A 22907-nucleotide genomic window follows, 5' to 3' on the forward strand; every position below is an offset into this window, starting at 1 on the left:
AAGTAATAGTTTAGAGGACCAGTCACTGAACTATTCCTTCCATGGTCATTTCTGTAATTTAACATAATACTGTTTATTACAATAGTTGGATGAAAAAAAAATGGTATAGAGACTACAAGGCAGATAAGGTTGGGTTCACACCAAGTTCAAACATTTTGCTTGATGGAAGCATCTAAAGTACTAGTGAAATTATAGCTTAGATTTAAGCATTAAACTGTATGCTGTATTTATAACGCATATCTGTTTTGTATTTTGCATACAGATGTAATGAAAAGCATAATGAATTCAGTTGAGACATAGCTTTACAGAAGCATGGTGACCAAATGGGCACCATTCTTTTGGCATATATATGGCTAAGGCTACTTTCACACTCGCGTTTAGTCATGGATCTGCAAAAATGGATCCGCTTGTATTATCTGTAACATAGCCAAGACGGATCCGTCATGAACTCCATTGAAAGTCAATAGGAGACGGATCCGTTTTCTATTGTGCCAGATTGTGGCAGAGAAAACTGATCCGTCCCCATTGACTTACATTGTGTGCCAGGACGTTTGGCTCTGCTTCATGAGGCGGACAGCAAAATGCTGCAAGAATCGTTTTGGTGTCCGCCTCCAGAGCGGAATGGTGACTGAACGGAGGCAAACTGATGCATCCTGAGCGGATCCTTATCCATTCAGAATGCATTAGGGCAAAACTGATCCGTTTTGGACCGCTTGTGAGAGCCCGGATCTCACAAATGGAAGCCAAAACGCCAGTGTGAAAGTAGCCTAACATAAGTTTAAGGTTGTGTCAGATAGCCTTGCTCCTTCCCTGTAGAAAAATTGTCTATGTCTATAAGGGCTCATGCACACGACAGTATGGCTTTTTCAGTGTTTTGCCGTCTGTTTTTTACGGATCCGTTGTTCCGTTTTTTGTTTACATTGGGTTTCCGTTTCCTTTCCGTTTTTCCATATGCCATATACAGTATACAGTAATTACATAGAAAAAATTAGGCTGGGCATAACATTTTCAGACCCCATTCACACGTCCGCAAAAGGGTCCGCAATTTTGCGGAACGAGTGCGGACCCATTCATTCTCTATGGGCCCAGATGTGAAGCGGAGAGCACACTATGTGCTCTCCTCTTCCGCATTTGCGGAGCGCGGCCCCGAACTTCCGGGTTTCGGCCCCGTACTTCCGGTCCGCAGCTCCGCAAAAGATAGAACAGATCTTATTCTTGTCCGCAGCTGCGGACAAGAATAGGCATTTCTATAGGGGTATGTTGCGGATCCGCAACACACCACGGACGTATGAATGGACCCTCAATTGGTTCAGCAAAAACGGAACGGATACGGAAGACATACGGATGCATTTCCGTATGTGTTCTGTTTTTTTTGCGGACCCATTGACTTGAATGGAGCCAAGCACCGTGATTTGCGGACAAGAATAGGACACGTTCTATCTTTTCACGGTACGGAAATACTGAAACGGAATGCACACGGAGACACTTCCGTTTTATTTGCTGAACCATTGAAATGAATGGTTCAGTATATGTACCGCATACTGAACTAAAAAAACAGCCAGTATACTGAACGCAAAATACTGTCGTGTGCATTAGCCCTTATACCTATGTCATTTAAACTAAATTCTGTTTCTATTGCATCAATCATTTTACAGAGGAAAATGTTAATATGTTCAATGTATCCTTCTTATAACTGATCACTTAAACAAGGTAATGTTGGAAATAACTTCTACCTAAATCAGTAGTGCTGCATTTGGCCTGAAAATTAGTGTTTGACACTATGAGATCTCCTAGTGCTTATCATTTTTATTTCTTGGCTGGCTTTTAAAAAAAAAAAAATCGCTATTCAACCCAATGACAGAAATGGTAAGAAATGTTAGAGCAACTGACATAGATAGCTATGGGTAAATGCATGGTAACAAGCAGCCTGTTTGAAAACACACTGCACAGTCAGACTTGTCATGCTTTTCAAAATTAAAACAGTTCCACAAATTGTCCCTTATTGGGACAGGTGTCTGCTTGTATTTAAACACACATGGTGGTATCGGATATAAGAAATGTGTTGTTCTGAAAAAGCGGTCCAAAAATGATGCATTAACTGGGGCAGATACCTGCCCATGTCTATATACATAAAAGGCAGCATCGGAAGAAACAGCAGCGGAATAAAAATTATGCCCCTAATGGAAAAGGTTTTTGGATAGAAATAGAGGCTTAACTGGATGTCCACTAAGTGCGACCAGACTATACACTGCCATTAACATAGTAAAATACATGGGCACTTATAAATGCTACAATAATTTCAACAAGTTTATGGGAAACCGCAAAAGGCCCAACTGGATGTCCAGTGGGTGTGTCAAAAATATACCTTTTATGCTGCTGTTCATGCACTAAAATACACTTATTGCACATGTATAACATGTAGAAAAATGTAAAAAAAAAAAATTGGGAAAGAAAAGCTGGCTCCTGTACACAAAAACAAATAGTGTAATGTTTCTTTAAGGATCTCTGTGTGGCAGTACATGTGATTTGTGAACAGCTCCAGCAGCCACACAACTAACTGCCTCTTTCCTGTCCCTACTGATAAAACCTGACTTTCTATCTAGTAATTCAATCTAAAAATACTACTTCTTTTTTTCGAGATTTTAAAATGGACCGTCAGAGACGTAGCAGACACTTCCTATCACTCCACCTGGGGTCATGTGATCCTCTGTCTTCATCCTCCCTGCACTATTTCCCACCATAGTATACTGAATTTTAAATGTAAAACGGTGGGACCCGTTTTGCATGATTCATCCGATGCGATTCGTTTGGCAGAAGAATTTTTGTGAAATTCTGTTTGAATCGGTACAGTTTAGGCTACTTTCACACCTGCGTTAGGTGCGGATCCGTCTGGTATCTGCACAGACGGATCCGCACCAATAATGCAAACGCTTAGATCCGTTCAGAACGGATCCGTTTGCATTGCCATGAACAAAAAAAAAAATATATATATTTTTTTATTTATTTTTTGTTCATGATAATGCAAACGGATCCGTTTTGACTTTACATTGAAAGTCAATGGGGGACGGATCCGTTTGAAAACTGAGCCATATTGTGTCAACTTCAAACGGATCCGTCCCCATTGACTTACATTGTAAGTCTGGACGGATCCGTTTGCCTCCGCACGGCCAGGCGGACACCCGAACGCTGCAAGCTGCGTTCAGGGGTCCGCCTGCTGAGCGGAGCGGAGGACAAACGGTGCCAGACTGATGCATTCTGAGCGGATCCGCATCCACTCAGAATGCATTAGGGCTGGACGGATCCGTTCGGGGCCGCTTGTGAGAGCCTTCAAACGGCGCTCACAAGCGGAGCCCCCAACGCTAGTGTGAAAGTAGCCTCAGAATGCAGCCACTGATCTCTAATAGATTCCCTTCCCAACGTTGTTTGCTGTGTTTTATATACAGGTAAGCAAAGTCATGATTTGCTGGTATGTGGCTTTACACTCTTGTTCACAAACAAAAACTCTGATGGGCTATGCAGCCTGTGCGCTATATAATCAATAGCATGTTAATGATTTTTGTCTATATATAATGTATAAGTCGTTTGTAATAAAGATCACCAAGTGAGTTATTGTAGATGTAAACAATTTACTTGTCCCTTGATCAATAGAACGTTAAAGGAAACTCTCGAGCCGTAAACAACAGTTATTTTCATGCTGATTATTTGTGGAAATATTCCGGGCATGGCAAGACACTTTACTGGCAATGCTGGAAATGTATTGAATTACTAAAGAAATGGAGCTGAATGTTTTTGTAGCTGGAGGGTGCCAGCTAGCAGTGCAGTTTATCAATATTATTAGACGTGGAATTATCTGCCTGCAGTGCTAGACTGGAGCATCTTGTTACATGAGCTTCACAATGCCGGGGAATGGCCTCTCACCTTTCAGCAGGCTTGATGATACTCCCACTACTGGCTGGGACATTGTTAAAGAACCATTACAATAGAGGTCCAAAGTTACTTATTATTTGATAAAACATCTACAAAATAATACACTGTATTATTGTAACTATTATATATAATTATTATATATATGATATACAGTAGGAAGCCCTATCTCGAATTCTAGAGTCCTCTCAGCTTAAATTATGCTGCTGCTGCTATTTAAACTTCACTCTGTGTTGATTCATTGCCTAATATATCTTTTTAGTGGTCTGGGTATGATTTTAGGCTTCTTTCACATATGCAGCAAGGCAAACAGTCTGCCAGAGTTCTCTGGATCTGGCCTATCTGAATACAGCCCTTCACCACCAGTGCCCATTGACTATAATGAGGAACTGGTGGGAATTTGGGTGCTCCGTGGCATGAATGCCGGGATTCGGGTACACAAAAACTGTTACGTGCAAGCCATTTGTGTCTGGCTGAATCCCAGCATTTAGCCTGAGGAGCAGCAGGGTTCCCTTCGGATCCCATTATAGTCTATGGGGTCCAGCAGGCACATGACTCTATCTGGCTATGCTGGATCCAGAGAACTCTGGCAGGCCGTTTTCTGCCGGAACAGCCTGCCGGATTGCCGTGCCACATATGTAAATCTACTACTAAGGCCTCATGCACACGACCGTTGTGTGCATCCGCGGGCGTTGTTCCGTTTTCCGTTTTTTTTCACGGACCCATTGACTTTCAATGGGTCCGTGGAAAAATCGGAAAATGCACCGTTTGGCTTCCGCGCCCGTGATCCGTTTTTCCAGTCCGTGAAAAAAATAAGACCTACCTATTTTTTTCACGGACAACGGTTCATGGACCCATTCAAGTCAATGGGTCCGTGAAAAATCACACAAGATAGTCATTTGCGTCCGTGATCCGTGTCCGTTTTTCCTATCATTTTCAATGCAAACTTGACTTAGTTTATTTTTTCACTTTTCATGTCCGTGGATCCTCCAAAAATCAAGGAAGACCCATGGAAGAAAAATCGGTCACGGATCACGGATCAACGGAAATCCGTTTTGCGGACCGCAAAAAAAAACGGTCGTGTGCATGAGGCCTAAAGCGAAGTAAAAAGTCTCAAATTATGGCATGCGCCAGGTTTGTGGTATAATTTGCATCTTTGCACACTTCCCAACCTTTCAAAAGTGTTGAAAAAAGGGGTGGCGCTTAGCAGGATGAGTGGGGACAGCTATGGTCTAACCGATTTACCATAATTTACACCAAAAATTATAGTTCAAAAATACACCAGCACAGAGCTGATGTAGATTTGATTTTGGTAATTTGCCACCTGTTTTACGCTACCCTATAAATCAGGAAATACTAGTGACAGAGACCCTGAGCAAAACTCTGGATCACTAAATTAAATTGATCCAGCCGTTTTGCTAAAATCTGTATTGAGCAGCTCCAGCGTGTGGGAGGAGTAGTAGTATTTAAAGTGTAACTATCACATATATTTTTTTCATTTGCTAGTTTATTAGAGCTAGGCATGTATAACTGAATTCATTTGTCAATAACTGCCAAAAGATCTGTAAGACGGCTCTCCATGTGAGCGCTGCTTCCTGGTCTTCACATAACATTTCATCTCCTGTGCAGCAGTGGAGTCGGGTCATTACAAGTACTGGCTCCATTCACTTGAATGGAGCGAGTACTTGTATTACATTGCACTTTCCAGACAAAGTGCAGTGTAATAAAGAGGAAATGGCGCCCGCATGGAGCGCCGACTCCTCTTCAAACAACTGATTGGAAAGGGTTCCGGGTGTTGGACCCCCACAGATCAGATATTGATGACCTATCCTGACAATAGGTCATCAATATTAACGGCTGGACAGCCCCTTTAAGGAGGCAAATGAAATAACTCATTATAGGAATAATCTTTTAATCACACCAGTATTAAAATAAATAATAACGCTGTTTCTATTTTAAAAATCTATGAATACAAAGCAGCAATATCACAATGGCATCTGAACCCTGGCCTGCCTATGATATCACAGTGTTTCCTTCCTATGTAGGGGAAGCAGTCTCAGTCCAAAGAATAATCTCCTTTAAAAATGGATTAGCTGGAGTTGTAGGAAGGAACGCCCGCCTCATATATTGCTTTAGTTTAGCAAGATGCATAATTTAGAAGTAAAAAGAATATTCATTTTTCATCCCTGGTATCACAGATCCAGTGATTAGCAGTCAATCACTTACAGAAAGCTATCATGCAAACTATCAAGAGAAACCCATGCCAAACTAAGATGCTTTTGATTTATACAGCAGTAGAGATATATCAAACATTATTCTGGCAAGGAATTGTACAGATTAGAAGAATAATGAGCAGATGACCTTGGTCGACTTGGTCCATGGCTGATATATAGGCAGAAAATATGACGGAGCGTTCAAACTATAAGCAATAAAAGACTTGAGATAAATCATTTTTGCATTTACCGTAAAGACGTGATATGGTTGGTGCAGGTTTATGTGAAAACTAATAACGCACATTTTAAAGAGCAGGCCATATGATAGCTCAGCACATTATTTGTATAAACTTTAAAAGCCATTTAGTAGGCACCCAGTGTAACGGGATTGGATGGGGAATGTCAGTGCCTGTACAGCACATAGACATGAAGATTACAGCCTTGATTACACTGAACTGGCATTGACCTCCGGTTTAACCCATCCGGATTCACAATAAATGACATTCCTGTAGTCACACTAAGTGTATAGTGTAGAATAGGATTAAAGATTTTATATGGCAGGAAATAAAAAATATGGTTGCAGAGACAATGTGAAGTGCTGCAAATGCCAAGCGTAGACATTCAGTCCGGATATAAATTCTGATGATGCTATGCTTTATGTCTTTTGATCACGAGAGGTCAAACTGATCTGTCCCATCCAGACAACAAAGTTAAGGCATTACTATATATGTTTAAATATACTGTAAGGTTCAAAGTGGAATAAAAAAAAAAGTCATGCCCCCTCCCCAGCACCAATGCCCGCTGCTCCCTGGGTTCCCACTGGTCTCTGCTTCCTGACTACTCTCAACACAAATGGTATGCCCTCTCAGCCAATCACTGGTCACCGCCACTTCTGCTCTGTCATTGCTGTAAAATGATTGTGAACCCAGCACTATTTGATTTATGTAGTACCAAAAATAGTTGGGTAACTTTTTTCTATTGATTTATTTTCCAGATTTATATAGTGCCAACATATTCAGCAGCGCCTTACAGATATTATCACTCACTGTCCCCCAGTGGGGCTCACAATCTAGATTCCCTATCTATATGTCTTTGGAGTATGAGAGGAAATTGGAGTACCTGGAGGAAACCCACACAAACACGGGGAGAACATGCTAACTCTTATATAACTGCTCGAAACGGCATAAGGAAAAAACAAGTGGATAACATCTTTAGCATTCCTGCAGATACTTTACATACAGATCAGTGGTAGGCCCCTCTCCAGGGGCTAATGTTCTCAGAGATTACAGAACGACACAAGCAGCCTATTACTAATGACCTGGTACAGCAAAGATTATTTGTTCTGTGATAATGGAGTAAGATAGCAGTAATGTTGTCATGTGTGCCTGACGCAAGGAAATGAGAAAATATTTAATACATTTTTATTAGATTTTACATGGCTTTTTTTTTTTTTTTTTTGCTAGCACAAATCAACAAAAGCACTACATTTCCATAATGCAGGATCTGTTCTGAGAACTTGAATTCGGCTCCTCTATAATATGAGGGCACCTATGCTGACAAGGGACATTTATAACCTAATATTTAGAGGTATGTGTTACAAAATTATATTAAATAGCATCTCAACTCCATTATAGCCTGAGAAATTTATGTAAATTTCTTTAGCGAAAAACATTTCTTGACTTGTTTTATTGTGTGTAACTTAATTTGCACCATTTCCTGCCGGATAAGTTGCAATATTTTTCTCACAAGGTGCTAAACTGTTCTTTATAATAGCTGCCGCAGAATGCGCAGTATGGTTGTATTAGGGATATAGTGTGTGAATGGATATTTGGGACTACCCATTGCTAAAGGCATATTTGATATTGGTTGTTATGATGTGTTTATCTCTAAAGTAGGGGCACCCACAGAGAAGGTAGGACTACAAACAAGAATGGGCAAATAAATATAGAAAGTAATTCTACAGTATAGATAACCACTGCCGAGCACGAGGGGGAGGGGGGGATACTTGGTGAATAGATCCAAAAATATATTCATGGTATTTCTTAAACTGGCCAAAAAAGTAACAATTTTGCTAGCAATTCAAGTGTACATAGCTATCTTTAAAGGGAACCTGCCATCATATAATGCAGTACAATCTGCAGGCAGGATGTTATAGGGCAGGAGGAGCTGAGCAGACTAATTATATAGTTTTATGGGAGAAAAGATTCAGTAAAACTTGTAATTTATTTATTTAAATCTCTGCTACTTTGGGCAGGATTATGCTCAAGTCAGAGGGGCAGGATTATGCAGAAAATCACAATGTTTGGGCACTGCTTCATCGCTCAGTTTTTTTTAAAACTCAATATTCACAAAAAAAAAAACATTTTAAATAATTTTCACTGTTTTTCATTTCAGCAGTACTACGTCATTGAAAATGAAATACAAACTATTGCCTTTCTGCAGCAGTCAACACAAATGCTAAAACCTCTTATATAGATATGTAATCCACGGTCTAATCCATTTACTGCTGCTGTCAGGAGAAGCTGTTATCTACAAGGTAATTCTCATTATAATAGTAGGTGTCCAACTGGCATAACATTATGACAGCTCTATTGTTCTCTTGATTGGCCTAGATAAAGATTCCCACAGTCAGTGTTATGTGTGATGCTCTAATTGAGTCATGACAGGGGGCTCTCTATAGTCTGTATTAGACAAGTTATTGTTGAGAGGGAAGAGTTCCCTCCTGGCAATTGCTTGCTACTTAGTGGCGGAGACCACTGTTATTACATGCAGCGATCTCCTCTTTAGCATGGGGAGGAGCGATCGCTATGCCATCACTCTTCCCCACACTGTCTAGTGGTTTGCTGGCTGGAGATCATTATTAGACAGCACGATCTGCCGTCGGCAAGAGATGATTTTTAAGCATACTTAAAAATCTGAATTGCCCGATGAACGAGCATTATTACACTGCAAGATGATCGATAACGAACGTTTATGCAGACTCATCAAAAATCAGCTCAATGGTTGCAGTGAACGGGTAGAATAAGACTGTCTGCCATGCTAAAAGTTCAAACAAAGAGGAAAAATTACTGGGCAGGAAGCAAAATACATGGAGTGACTTCAAAAATTACATCCAGAAAACCATCCACACAGAATTGTAATTCAATATTTTGGTGTAATGCTAATCTGCTATTTTCTTCAGTGTTGGTTGCTATATAGCTCTGCTCCCTTTCATCACAACTATAATCAGTGACAACAGTTTATTAGCTAAAGGAAATTTAAAGTTGTATAAAATCAACCTCATCATAGGTTAGGGTTGTAGATCTGCTTTTTCAGATTGGTCGCTTTGTATAAGCAAAAGCTCACCATATATTTTAGAGAGTTCATGGAAAGCATGGAAAGTCTGATTATAAACAACAAACAAATAATACAATATGAGAAAATATATATTGTGGCAAACGAGTAAGAGGAGGGGGGCTGGAAATCTACTGTAACACACAATACAAACACTTATAGTTTAATAAAGACTATGGGGCACATTTATTAAGAGCGGTGTTTTAGACGCTGGTCTTAACCCCTTAAGGACTCGGCCCTTTTTCACCTTCTGGACTTGGCCATTTTTTGCAAATCTGACCAGTGTCAATTTAAGTACTGATAACTTTAAAACGCTTTGACTTATCCAGGCCATTCTGAGATTGTTTTTTCGTCACATATTGTACTTCATGACACTGGTAAAATGAAGTAAAAAAAAAATTCATTTTTATTTATAAAAAAATTGCAAATTTACCTAATTTTTTTTTAAAAATTGAAAATTTCCAAGTTTCAATTTCTCTACTTCTATAATACATAGTAATACCTCCAAAAATCATTATTACTTTACACTCCTCATATGTCTACTTCATGTTTGGATCATTTTGGGAATGAGATTTTATTTTTTGGGAATGTTACAAGGCTTAGAAGTTTAGAAGCAAATCTTGAAATTTTTCTGAAATTTTCAAAAACCCCATTTTTAGGGACCAGTTCAGGTCTGAAGTCACTTTGCGAGGCTTACATAATAGAAACCAACCAAAAATGACCCCATTCTAAAAACTACACCCCTCAAGGTATTCAAAACTGATTTTACAAGCTTTATTAACCCTTTAGGTGTTCCACAAGACGGCACACGGCAGGGCGCAGAAGGAAAGGAATGCCATACGGTTTTTGGAAGGCAGATTTTGCTGGACTGGTTTTTTTGACACCATGTCCCATTTGAAGTCCCCCTGATGCACCCCTAGAGTAGAAACTCCATAAAAGTGACCCCATCTAAGAAACTACACCCCTCAAGGTATTCAAAACTGATTTTACAAACGTCAATAACCCTTTAGGTGTTCCACAAGAATTAATGGAAAATAGAGATACAATTTCAAAATTTCACTTTTTTGGCAGATTTTCCATTTTAATATTTTTTTTACTTTTACAAAGCAAGGGTTAACAGCCAAAAAAACTCAATATTTATGGCCCTGATTCTGTAGTTTACAGAAACACCCCATATGTGGTCGTAAACTACTGTACGGGCACACGGCAGGGCACAGAAAGAAAGGAATGCCATACGGTTTTTGGAAGGCAGATTTTGCTGGACTGTTTTTTTTACACCATGTCCCATTTGACGCCCCCCTGATGCACCCCAGAGTAGAAACTCCAAAAAAGTGACCCCATCTAAGAAACTACACCCCTCAAGGTATTCAAAACTGATTTTACAAACGTCGATAACCCTTTAGGTGTTCCACAAGAATTAATGGAAAATAGAGATACAATTTCAAAATTTCACTTTTTTGGCAGATTTTCCATTTTAATATTTTTTTAACTTTTTCAAAGCAAGGGTTAATAGCCAAACAAAACTCTATATTTATGACCCTTATTCTGTAGTTAACAGAAACACCCCATATGTGGTCGTAAACTACTGTACGGGCACACGGCAGGGCGCAGAAGGAAAGAAATGCCATATGGTTTTTGGAAGGCAGATTTTGCTGGACTGTTTTTTTTGACACCATGTCCCATTTGAAGCCCCCCTGATGCACCCCTAGAGTAGAAACTCCAAAAAAGTGGCCCCATTTTAGAAACTACGGGATAGGGTGGCAGTATTGTTGGTACTAGATTAGGGTACATATGATTTTTGGTTGCTCTATATTACACTTTTTGTGAGGCAAGATAACAAGAAATAGCTGTTTTGGCACCGTTTTTATTTTTTGTTATTTACAACATTCATCTGACAGGTTAGATCATGTGATATTTTTATAGACCAGGTTGTCACGGATGCGACGATACCTAATATGTATACTTTTTTTTTTATTTATGTAAGTTTTACACAATGATTTCATTTTTAAAGCAAAACAAATCATGTTTTAGTGTTTCCATAGTCTGAGAGCCATAATTTTTTCAGTTTTTGGGCGTTTACCTTGGGTAGGGTATGATTTTTGCGGGATGAGATGACGGTTTGATTGGCACTATTTTGGGGTGCATATGACTTTTTGATCGCTTGCTATTACACTTTTTGTGATGTAAGGTGACAAAAAATTGTTTATTTAGCACAGTTTTAATTTTTTATTTTTTACGGTGTTCATCTGAGGGGTTAGGTCATGTGATATTTTTATAGAGCCGGTCTATACGAACGCGGCGATACCAAATATGTTTATTTTTATTTATTTATGTAAGTTTTACACAATAACAGCTTTTTTAAAACAAAAAAAATGATGTTTTAGTGTCTCCATATTCTGAGCCATAGTTTTTTTTTTTTTTTTGGGCGATTGTCTCAGGTAGGGGCTCATTTTTTGCGGGATGAGGTGACGGTTAGATTGGTACTATTTTGGTGGGCAAACACCTTTTTGATCGCTTGCTGTTGTACTTTTTGTGATGTAAGGTTTATTTAGCACAGTTTTAATTTTTTTATTTTTTACGGTGTTCATCTGAGGGGTTAGGTCATGTGATATGTTTATAGAGCCGGTCTATATGGACGCGGCGATACCTAATATGTATATTATTTTTTTTCCCTATTTTTTACCAATTTTTTTAACTTTATTTCTGGAAAATGACGTTTTTGTTTATTTTTACTTCAAACTTTAAATTTTTTTGGGGGAAAACTCATACAGCTTCCGGGGCCTGTGAGATCCAGTTGGCTGGATCTCACAGGCTCTTCACCAGAAGGTAGCGCAGATGCCTCAGGAAGGCATCGCGCTGCCTTCCATGCCATCGGGTCCCCCCCACAGCCCCATGGGGACCCGATGGCACCACTGCCGCACCAGGTAAAAGCTGCAAACCGCAGGTCTGAATTGATAAATGACACCCAAATTCTGTATATCTTAACATTGACTTAGGGCTCATGCACATGGCTGTTGTGCAGCCGTTCTGTGAATTGGGGACTGCAATTTGCGGTTCCCAATGCACAGGCAACATCCTTGCGGCTGCCGGGACGGACCGAGAACCATTCAACTTGAATGGGTCTGTGATCCGTCCGCACCGTAAAAAAATAGAACATGTTCTATTTTTTTGCGGTGCGAAGGCATGGACAGAAACACCACTCCGTAGTGCTTCCGTGGGTTTCCGATCCGTGTTTCCTTTCCGCACAGCACCGCATCTCCCGGTTTGCAGACCCATTCAAGTGAATGGGTCCGCAACCGTGATGCGGGGTGCACACAGCCGGTGCCCGTGTATTGGGGACACGCCGTATGCGGGCCACAATACGGCCACGACCGGGCAATGGCCGTGTGCATGAGGCCTTAACTTGATATTTCTGGGAGCATTCTTTTAAAATAAAGATCTTTCAACCACAAACGGACAAACATTTCAAACATGGTCCGTTTATTTTTAGACGATGATGGTCTATCAATGGTCATTTAAAACAATCATTTTGGTATAAATTGTGCATTTTGATGACCTTTAGACTAATGTGTATGGGAGGCTTTCAATTTGCCAAGTCTTCCATCACAGGGTCTGACAAAATAAATACTAAACCAATTGCTAATCGTTTTTTAAACTGCGGTAACAGTTTCTGTGTCTTCAACCACTAGCTCAATATGTAGAAATGCAAAATACAATGCAAGTGAAGGGAACAAACTCTACCATCATAACACAATAAAACAGCTGTTTGTTACCCATTCACAAGTTAATACCACCATTCCCTGAAAAAAGAAGGATCAGCTTACCTTCAATGGCTGAAAGCAGCACACGTGAGTGATCATATGCAATCACATTTGCATATCTATTCTTTGGTTTATTAACTTCCAAGTTAGAGTGCTCCCATGTGAACTGTTGCCCTGGGTCAATAGACTGTAAGTAAGAGAAAATAGATGTGTTGTTTTAATGAGAACATGGCACTCGGACACACATTTACCTCTACACACATGTCATTTTTGAGTGGTTCCCCCATATATAGCATTATGTCAGAAAACAACAATATGAAACATTACATTTACAAACTGATTTGAATTCTAGTTTTAATGCATTCTATGACTATTTTTTATTTCAGATCAAGAAGGGAATTAAATGGGTTTTTGTCAATACTGGTGATGTCCTTGTAAGCTTGAGCCATTGTTGTGTACAGTAAACCTTGCTATTATTGTGGATGTTGAAAACAGGCGTTTGTGAATAGCTATCCTTTCTTCATATACCGTGACAATCTACGTTGCAGCAAGCGTGGGTAGCATTCCATTCCCATGCTTTGTCATTCAGCACAGTTTTAATCCATTGTTAGGCATCTACTAGAACACTGGTTAACTGTGGTGCTTAAATGACTACAGAATAAACTAGTTGGCTTCTAGCATGCTAAATGTGTAGAATGACCTTCAATGAACCTACACAAATACACTTAAAAAATGCATAAACAGCCATTCAGTAATGTGTGTTATAGGAATACTCCCGATATAATAATAATAAATATACATAATCTCTAAAAGCTTTAATTCATAACTCATCCAGTGCATTATGAGATATGGTTTATGAAAGTCTGTATTCTTCCTATGAAGCAGGAGAAACAGGTTGGTATAATATTGCCTACATTTTCTAGGAGGTTGACAGGGAAGGTTTGAATTTAATACTGTAAAACTAGGGTGCCTTGGTACAAATTACCTCACCCCAGTGCCATAGGATCCTACGGCGTTGACTGCTGCATTGAAAGCAGTAGTCTATAAAGCAGAGCTGGATGCTGTCTAGTTAAAGGGGTATTCCATTTTTCTAATTTCCAAGATTTCCAATGCTTGGCAACGCCACCAATCAGCTGTTTTCAGCAGCCACAGGTGGTGGAAACTAAACAGTGGCTGGATCTGGAAACTGAAGACTCCAGATACTTTGTAGTGATTGTACTCAGGTAAGCAGCTCAGTTTCCAAACACATGAATAGGAGCTAAACTGCTGAACCTAGGCAAGGCCAGTAGCTGCTGAAAACAGATGGTTGTGGGGGCTCCGGACCCCCATTGATCTTATACTCAAGCACTTTCCGGAGAAAGATTAGATTGCAAAGTCCTGTACTATGATTGTTTTCCTTGTGAAACTGAAGGTACACGCTAATGGAACAGCCAACTGTGTGAGCCATAATTTCAACATACTATCCCAGAGAGCACAGGGTCCTAAACATCTTTTAATAGAGACAACTTAAAGGGGTCATCATGTGACCAGTTGTCCCAAAACCAAGGGAGCGGGTCACCTCCCGTCGACGGATGTTGATTTTATCGATGCAGGGAGAGAAGGAGCTGGCCCTGGAGCAACAGACACTGAACCCCGCGGTGGGAACCAGGTAAGTATTGTCACCACCGAAGGTTGGCCACTCTGGGAGGTCTTTATTAGTCTTGAATAACCCTTTAAATAGATAATTGCATTATTGTGTTTTAGAATGATAGTTCTCTTAATGGATGCTAATTCCTCATATCAACATGATAAAGTAATTCTACAAATTAAAGTCACCTTTGAAGAGCATTAACTCATGCAGACAACTCCTTTCCACATTTGCTATTAGGGCAAGTGGACGACAAAGAGTAGGGTTCTCTCTTGGGATCTCCTCTATGAACCACATTGGGGAGCCGTCACAAGTAACTGCACAACTGCTATAAATATAAATCTTTGACCTCCTAGAATAGACTATTCACATAAAATAAATTCATGCAGTAAAGATTCCCACCTCACAGCTATTAATCTGTATTGGACTTTAAGATACTGTATTCAACAAGGAAATGCTATACTCTATCAATGTGTATTTCTGAACTGATACTTGTGTGGCTGCAATCCAAATCTTACTTCGTGATAAAGGTGACCCACCCAATCAGTCCTTGATGACTGAGCAATGTAATCACACAATGAATGAGGCTGCTGAGGATGTGCTTCACACAATCAACATTCTCAGCTCACATCACTTCTCCTATTTTTATTTTTTTTCAAGGTTGAAATGCAATTTGATCTCTTTTCCCAATAATGATACATGCCATGTCAAGCATACTGCTAGGTCCAATCATCTAAAGTGGCTTAGAAGTATGAAAAGTCAAGCAGATGTCTTTGTCAGCCATTCCGCAGCTCGTCGGTGTACTAGGGCATTGCCATCAGCATATTATACAGCACTTTCTGTATATTTCCCTAAGATTAGAGTCCAGATGGTCAAATCCACTTATTAACGCTAAAGCCTGTAGGCAGAGTCAGGTGCAATCTACTCCGATTGTGTTTCTTCATATCTGTTGTATCATCATAAACAACTGGGAAATTCTCGGGTAAAAATGGACTGTACGCCGAAGCAAACATACAAATGTACATGTAAAGCATACCCTCACTGAAAGAAAGATCTACAAACTGTAAAATCCTAATAACTCATTTGCCCTTAGCCTGCACTAAAAGGTTTATAATAAGCACATTAAAGGTTTAATGGGTGAATCTACAGAAGGATTTAGTGCACAAATCATGTCCATGGCATAGATCAATACAATGAGAATGCAGTACATTATAAATATGAAAATGGCAATCTTAGGGTACGCCAACATGGGGTGTAGGCACTGAGAAATTGCAGGCAGAAAATCTGGGTGTCTTACAGGAACAGTAAAGTGGATGAGATTTAAACTCCTCCACACATTGAAACCGGCAAGGGGTGTGGATGTCAGTATATGCTATAGATACCATCCTGTGCAATACATAGGGTAAAATCTGCTAAATCCATAGCAGACTTTCACCTTCTTCATTGCAACCGCATCATATCCGCACCAAAAGTGCAAGTAACACATGCATCTTTTTATGCAAATTTGAGGAAGAAACGCACAGAAATCTGCACAGAATTTCTGTTACACAGCTGACACCCTAAGCTGCACATATCAAGGACTAGGTTCCTGCTTAGGGAAAGTATAATTAGTATTTAACTGTTTACGAACCTAATGGTGGCTGCAAAGAGGAGAAGGAGTATAGCACCAATGTGCTCCTCTCTGAAGGCTAAATAAAAGGGACAGGAGTTCTCAGAAAAGATGCTCCAAAATTGTTAGTTTATGAGGGGTAAAATGAATTACTAAAACAGACATAACAGGCGAGGTGGCAAATCCTCTTTAACAGAAGAAAAACGTTAGGGAAGATTTACAAATGAATTGACAAATTGATTAATTGTCTTTTGACATTTTTGCCTCATCCGTCAAGAGGTGTGGCCTAGCACAGGGGGCACGGCTTGAGAAGCAGCACCGTGTGCCAAAATTGTGGCACAATTTTGTTGTGACTAAGCCAGCTAATAGGTCATGTAAAGTTACACAAGGGGGTACTCATCATTCCCCCCATGGCACTTTTCTAGAGTAAAAAAGTCGCATGGCTTTTTAAATGGCTTTTTAAATGTCACTGAAACAAATTTTGTCACAAGTGGCATTTCTACATCGCCCTTGCCACTTTGCAAAAAGTGGGGGGAGGCAAGGGCAGGGAAAGGTGAGGCCGTTGGGCCCGATATATTTATCTTCATTTATGCTAGTTTTCTGGCATAGAGCTGTTCTTAACAGCATTTACACAGCATTTAAAGAATTGCTTTATGGCAGCCCCATGGTCCATAGACCCAATGGTAAGTAGGGGACCTCATTGACTTCTATTGAGGAGTTTTCTAGGCATGCTCTGTGACCTGCAGAGGTCATTGTACAAGGAAGGAACAGATAAGCTCTGACAATCACCTATTGTGAATGGTGGATCCTGTCTTGGAGGAATTAGAATGATAGGTAAGCAGGTAAATGCAGTGAAGGGATCTGTACAGGCAAAGAAGTGGCGCCTTTTATTAGGCCTAGTGGACACTGTGAAAAACGGCAGGATTTGATGGTCTGTTTAAATATAGATATTGACATGGAAAATTAAAAATAATATAATCAAAAGTCTTTAAAAATATGTTAAATCTAAAAACCTGGGAATGCATCATCATAAAATAAGTAATTTTCTGATGACGCATTCCCTTTAATAAATTTGTCCGATATGAAATTTTGACAAAATCCATCAATTTTGGCTTGATTAGCTCACCATCTAATGTGTGCAGGGGCCTTTTAACTCTCCTTCTATGTCAGATCTCAGGGGGATAAGGAACCAGCAGTTGGATTTCAACTGCTCAATCCTTTTATTCTATGGGAGATAAGCCACTGCCAGAGTACTAGAAGTCCCCTCTCCCCATTTAGAACACATGCACACTCAGCCAAGTCAGGTAAGAATGCGTATGACGTGGGGGTTGGAGGGATAGCTGTTTTGAGGCTCTATTTGGAAGCCAGACTAAATGCCGCAGCATGCTGCACTATCTTGTCAAAGGGAAGGCTGGGCTCTGAGAGGGGAACACAACAGACCCCAGTATATATGGAAATATATAGTGCTAACATGAACAAAGCCTTAAAAGCTATGAACACCTTTGGGAGGCAAATTTCTTATTGCATTTGGGCTAAAATTCATTTTTTCAATGATCTTTTATTAAAAAATGTTAACAGTTTTTATTCTAGAGGGTTCAGTTGCAGTCTATCTACCGAGTATCTTGCTTTCAGTTTCACACAAAATCCACTATGTTATTTGAAAAGCATATAAAAAACTTCTGTATACATATGACATGGAATGTGAATCTCTCACAACATCTTCTTCTACAAGATACAACTGCCCCTGAGCAGAATAATGAGGGGGTACTTGAGTATTGGCGATAAATCAAGGGAAGAGATTATGATTACAGCCTTCAGGGCATGGTGCAGTATTTAATGTGCCATATTCTGTAAGACGATCTGGTCAGTATGTGACTACCGCTACATAGAAAGTGTCAGCATTGCAAATTTATAGATTTTCAAGTTCCACTTTTCATTGGCAACCCATTCTTTTACATGTAGTCATGGTTGGCAATCTCCCTGTAGCCAATAACAGTTTGAATAATCTACCAACTGGCACCTCATTAACAACATAGGCGGGCATTTATTATTAGTTTTATGCTTTGTGGCATATTAAGGTCGTATGTTTTGTGACAAAATCTGTGCCTTTACCCCGTTTGAGCCACTTCTCCAAAGTGGCGGAAAATAAGGGAGTGGTGTGGTACGGCCGGCCCGTCTCATTCATCATTTTCCACTCCAGTTTATGGCACGGCAAATGGCCATAAACTATGCCAGCAAGGGAGCTGGTGTAGTTTAAAGCATGTTGCATGGCCAGCGGCAGCAAACGCCAAAGTGATGTAGAGGCCTGCACCTCTACATAACTTTGGCGCATCAACTGGTAGCGCAGAGGGATTAAGACGGGCGTATAAATAGCCGGTCTTAATAAATGTTCCTCATAGATTTGATAATAAGAAGCTCATCTATAATATATTCTATACACTATCATATTGCTTATACAATTTGCAATTTACTGTTACTATGAAAGGGGTCCTAAAGCTGAATATGTAAAAGTTCACTTTGTATTATAAACTAAAACTAAACATGTACTTATGGTGACTTGTGTCTCCAGTTCTATAAATATGAACAATGGGTGTTCTCATTCGGGCTGCCATGGCTACGTCCATGTATAGTGTACCCTATAGTGTGTAGATATACTTATACACAGGCATACCATACAACACATGTAAGCTTTAGCAAGCAAGAATATCTTTTTCTAATATGAATAACAGGAGTATAATTATTACAATAGAGATCAATGCATGTTTCTGATGGAGTGGCGCGATTTTCCTCTGCTATCATGTCTCTGGGTGTAGCCATGACAACCAGAATATGATCATCAAGTGTTCACATTACCGGTTGCATTCAGAGAATTGGGAAATGATGCAAAATAGAAATAAAGTTTAGATTACAGGGTTACTTCATGATTACAGAGTGCACAGGACCCGTTAAAGGTCTATTCCTCACAGGCTTTCTATTCAGTGCTCCAACCTGGCGAATACAAAATCCTGATCCAAATGCAATTAAACTGTTATGTGATGATGTCATCATGTCCACTGTCCTTTTAGTATATATAACAGTTATTACAGGAATACTGTAAAATCCATACATGATACACACATCTGACCATGAATACTTCCAGTAACTATTTTACTATCCTGAGATTCTCCATTATCAATGACATCTATAGGAATTAGATGGATAAGAAGAGAGACATAAGGAAAAGATTCTGTCCCATTCAACTGCTGCATATATCTATCATCGGTCTCACAAAAGAAATGAAAATGCATTATTTAGCTAAAGAACAATGCAATAATGCGAAATAAATACAGACTATAACTGAGGTGTAATGGTAATATCTCACACTGTAGCACAAAACAAACACGGGGTGTGCACCTCTAGAAGGTGGAATGTAAGGGCAACTACCACTAAACCTATAACAGAATATAGTATGTGAGAACCCCTTGCTTATACATTATTACTAGTCGCACGCAGTGCAACCATAAGAGCAAAAACATAAGCCAATTGTGTCTAAATCTGCAGGACTCTGCAGGCAAACTCCTAACCCACACCATCCTCTACACACATGAGTGTGAGTACCCTGGTCAGATGCCTGGACAGTATGCTGCATACAAGACTATATGACTAAAAAGTGTATTAACAATATCTACCACATTGTTTCTCATGTTCTCCCCACACAAACAGAAAAAAATAAGGTGAGAGTCTGGGTGATCATGGCAACATATGAAGCCTGTCCTTTCCCTCTTTTAGAGACGTAAAGAAGACAATCCTGTTGGAGGCGAGCAGGATATACCATGGAGTAATGTATAGAATGGTCTTCTCTTCCCATTAAAGAATTTGGCATGGGTCTTTTGTAGAGCTGCTGAGAAATCCTAAAATAAAGGTATGGACGCATCATTGTATTTAAGCCAACATCAGCCTGGGCTTTGTGTCTGAAGGTGAAGGCCTAGCTGGCACTATGAGAGCCCTTTTGATAGCAAAAAGGGGAGAAGATCCAGCATCAGTGAGGAGAGATTTTAGCCAACGTTCCATAAATTCACAGGGATTTGGACTTCAGATCTTTCAGACAGCCCTAATGTGTGTCATTTTTTTTCTTACACAGTCTATTTTCTAGGTCATCTACACATTGTACCCACATTTCCGCACCTTTCTCAAGATACCGGGGTCATAGAGTCTTCTAGATGTGATATACGGTCCTCAGCCTCTCTGACTCTCCCCCTAAGATTTTGCAAGTCTCCACAAACCTAGTTTTAAGCTCCTCGATTTTACTTGTCAATCAAGTAGTGCTAGTGTGGCCAGACTCCAATAACTGTGATGCACTTGATTCAAAGGGGGGTTCTTGTTTTTCTGCCTGTTTGGTCTCAAGGCAAGCATGTATCAAGTGGACATACGTGCCAGTTCTTTAAATCTAGTAGGAATGGAGGGAGTCTGAGGCCAGTCCATTTTAGGGTTTAGTGGCCATCATTTTGATGGCAAAAATAATTGCTGCATGCATTCTGACTTAAAGAGGACCTTTCACCACTCCTGAAATCCCTGTTTTAATAGTATCAAGCATCCCCCATGTAATAACAATTCTGGAACATCTATTCTTACGGCTCTATGTTGCACCAGTCCTCTATTACTTCTACTAGAAGTTATGAATGAATTGCCAGCAGTCTGCAGTAAGGGTACAGAGGGGAGGTAACCAGTTGGGGGGTGTGTACCTGCACAGTCTGAACATGACAGCACTGATTGGATAGAGTGAGTCTGTGCAGGTACACCCCCCCAACTGGTTACCTCCCCTCTGTACTCTTACTGAAGGCTAATAGAAATTCATTCATAACTTCTAGTAGAAACAATAAAGGAATGGTACAGCATATAGACATAAGAATAGATGCTCCAGAGCTGTTATTACATGGGGAATGCATGAAGCTATTAAACAGGAATGTCAGGAGCGGTGAAATGTCCTCTAAAAGTTTTTATGCTATCATGCATATGGCAGAGCCGTGTACACAAAGCCTGTACTGTGCAATATGATAAAAGCTGTCTCTATAATTCAATTTTTCAATGGAATATATTTGATATTAGAGACATAGAAAAGTACATTATAGCACCACTGAGTACTATGGAAGCAGTATAATCGTCTATAAGTACAATTGTGTACATGAGCCCAGGTTTTGCCTCACTAGGAAAATCCACTGACCACGTCTGGTTCTCTAGTTCCATCGATCACTTGTATCACTGGGGTAATCCAGAGAATGTGTGCAAATGTAATGCATGGCTAACAGAGGATCTCCTCCATTATAAATATTTTAAATTGATATACTGACATATTGCTTGTGATTTTACCAAAATTCACTAAACAGCCAATATGATGAAATGTCTTTCAACTATTTAAAAGACTATAGCATAGACTGGAGACTCCCATCGGCAGAAAATGACAAGTTCTCAGGGACAGATAATGATGATACACAGAAGAGAAAGTAGGTCCAGATTAACAAACTGGCATGGGCGCATGGCAGCTAGATAGAGATTTATACTATCAACATATTTATTGACACATTTTATACTGAATGTTAATCAGAAGAGTAAGACAGGAGGGAGATAAATGAGTTATTAGAATTGCTAGAAACTTCAACTCCTGGCCAAACTTCAATTCTGGTGCACTTAGCAGGTCCTACAGCAAAGAGGTTTTGCCCCTTTACTTTACATTATCACTCCTGGACAGGCACTGTCATAAAATGCAGCACAATCAAAATCTAGTAAACAGGGCAGTGTTATTATCCATACACAGCATTCGGTAAAGAGTGGAGCCAAAGGGCCTGCTATAGGGCTACAATTTACTGTACATATATCTGCCTGGAAACCACTATTTTGAGGGGCATGAGGAGGTGGGTATAAAGTTCTAGTAACCAAATGGCACAATATTTTTGCAGTGTTTAGGCTAATGGGAGCATACACTTATACCCATAATATGTTGCTCTTCAAGAGACACTACCATAATTTTTTTAATCACATAATGTATTAACAGACTATGTGAATACTCTAAGCATATTTAAAAAAAAAAAAATTGTGAATGGATTTCACAGATATATTTTTTTAAAGTCACTCCATGTGTTCTACTTCCTGCCCTGGCTCTTTAACATCATCGGTGCACAGCAAACAGTCGTGCTTGACTTTCTCAGACTATTCATTGTGATCCGAGAGGGAAGTGGATGGGTGACTCAGTAAGAGCATCACACATTACACTTAGGGTTCATGCACACGACTGTGCTTTTTGTCCACATCAAATAAGCATTTTTTTCTGGTTGGATGAGGACCCATTCACTTCAATGGGGCCAAAATAGATGCGGACAGCACACTGTGTGTTGTCCGCATCCATATGTCCGTTCTGTGGCACCCACAAAAAAATAAACATGTCCTATACTTGTCAGTTTTATGGA

The 22907-nt window shown here is 39.8% G+C and overlaps 1 protein-coding gene across 1 annotated transcript in view; it reads right to left on the reverse strand.

Annotated features, from left to right (window-relative positions):
- PTPRD (protein tyrosine phosphatase receptor type D) overlaps window positions 1-22907 on the reverse strand; it is a 413356-nt gene that overhangs the window by 85091 nt on the left and 305358 nt on the right. The window contains 1 exon segment of the mRNA XM_040417151.1: window positions 13295-13418. Coding sequence (XP_040273085.1) covers window positions 13295-13418 — 124 coding nt within the window.

The sequence above is a fragment of the Bufo bufo genome, chromosome 2 (genome assembly GCF_905171765.1).
Source record: "Bufo bufo chromosome 2, aBufBuf1.1, whole genome shotgun sequence".
NCBI lineage: Eukaryota > Metazoa > Chordata > Amphibia > Anura > Bufonidae > Bufo > Bufo bufo.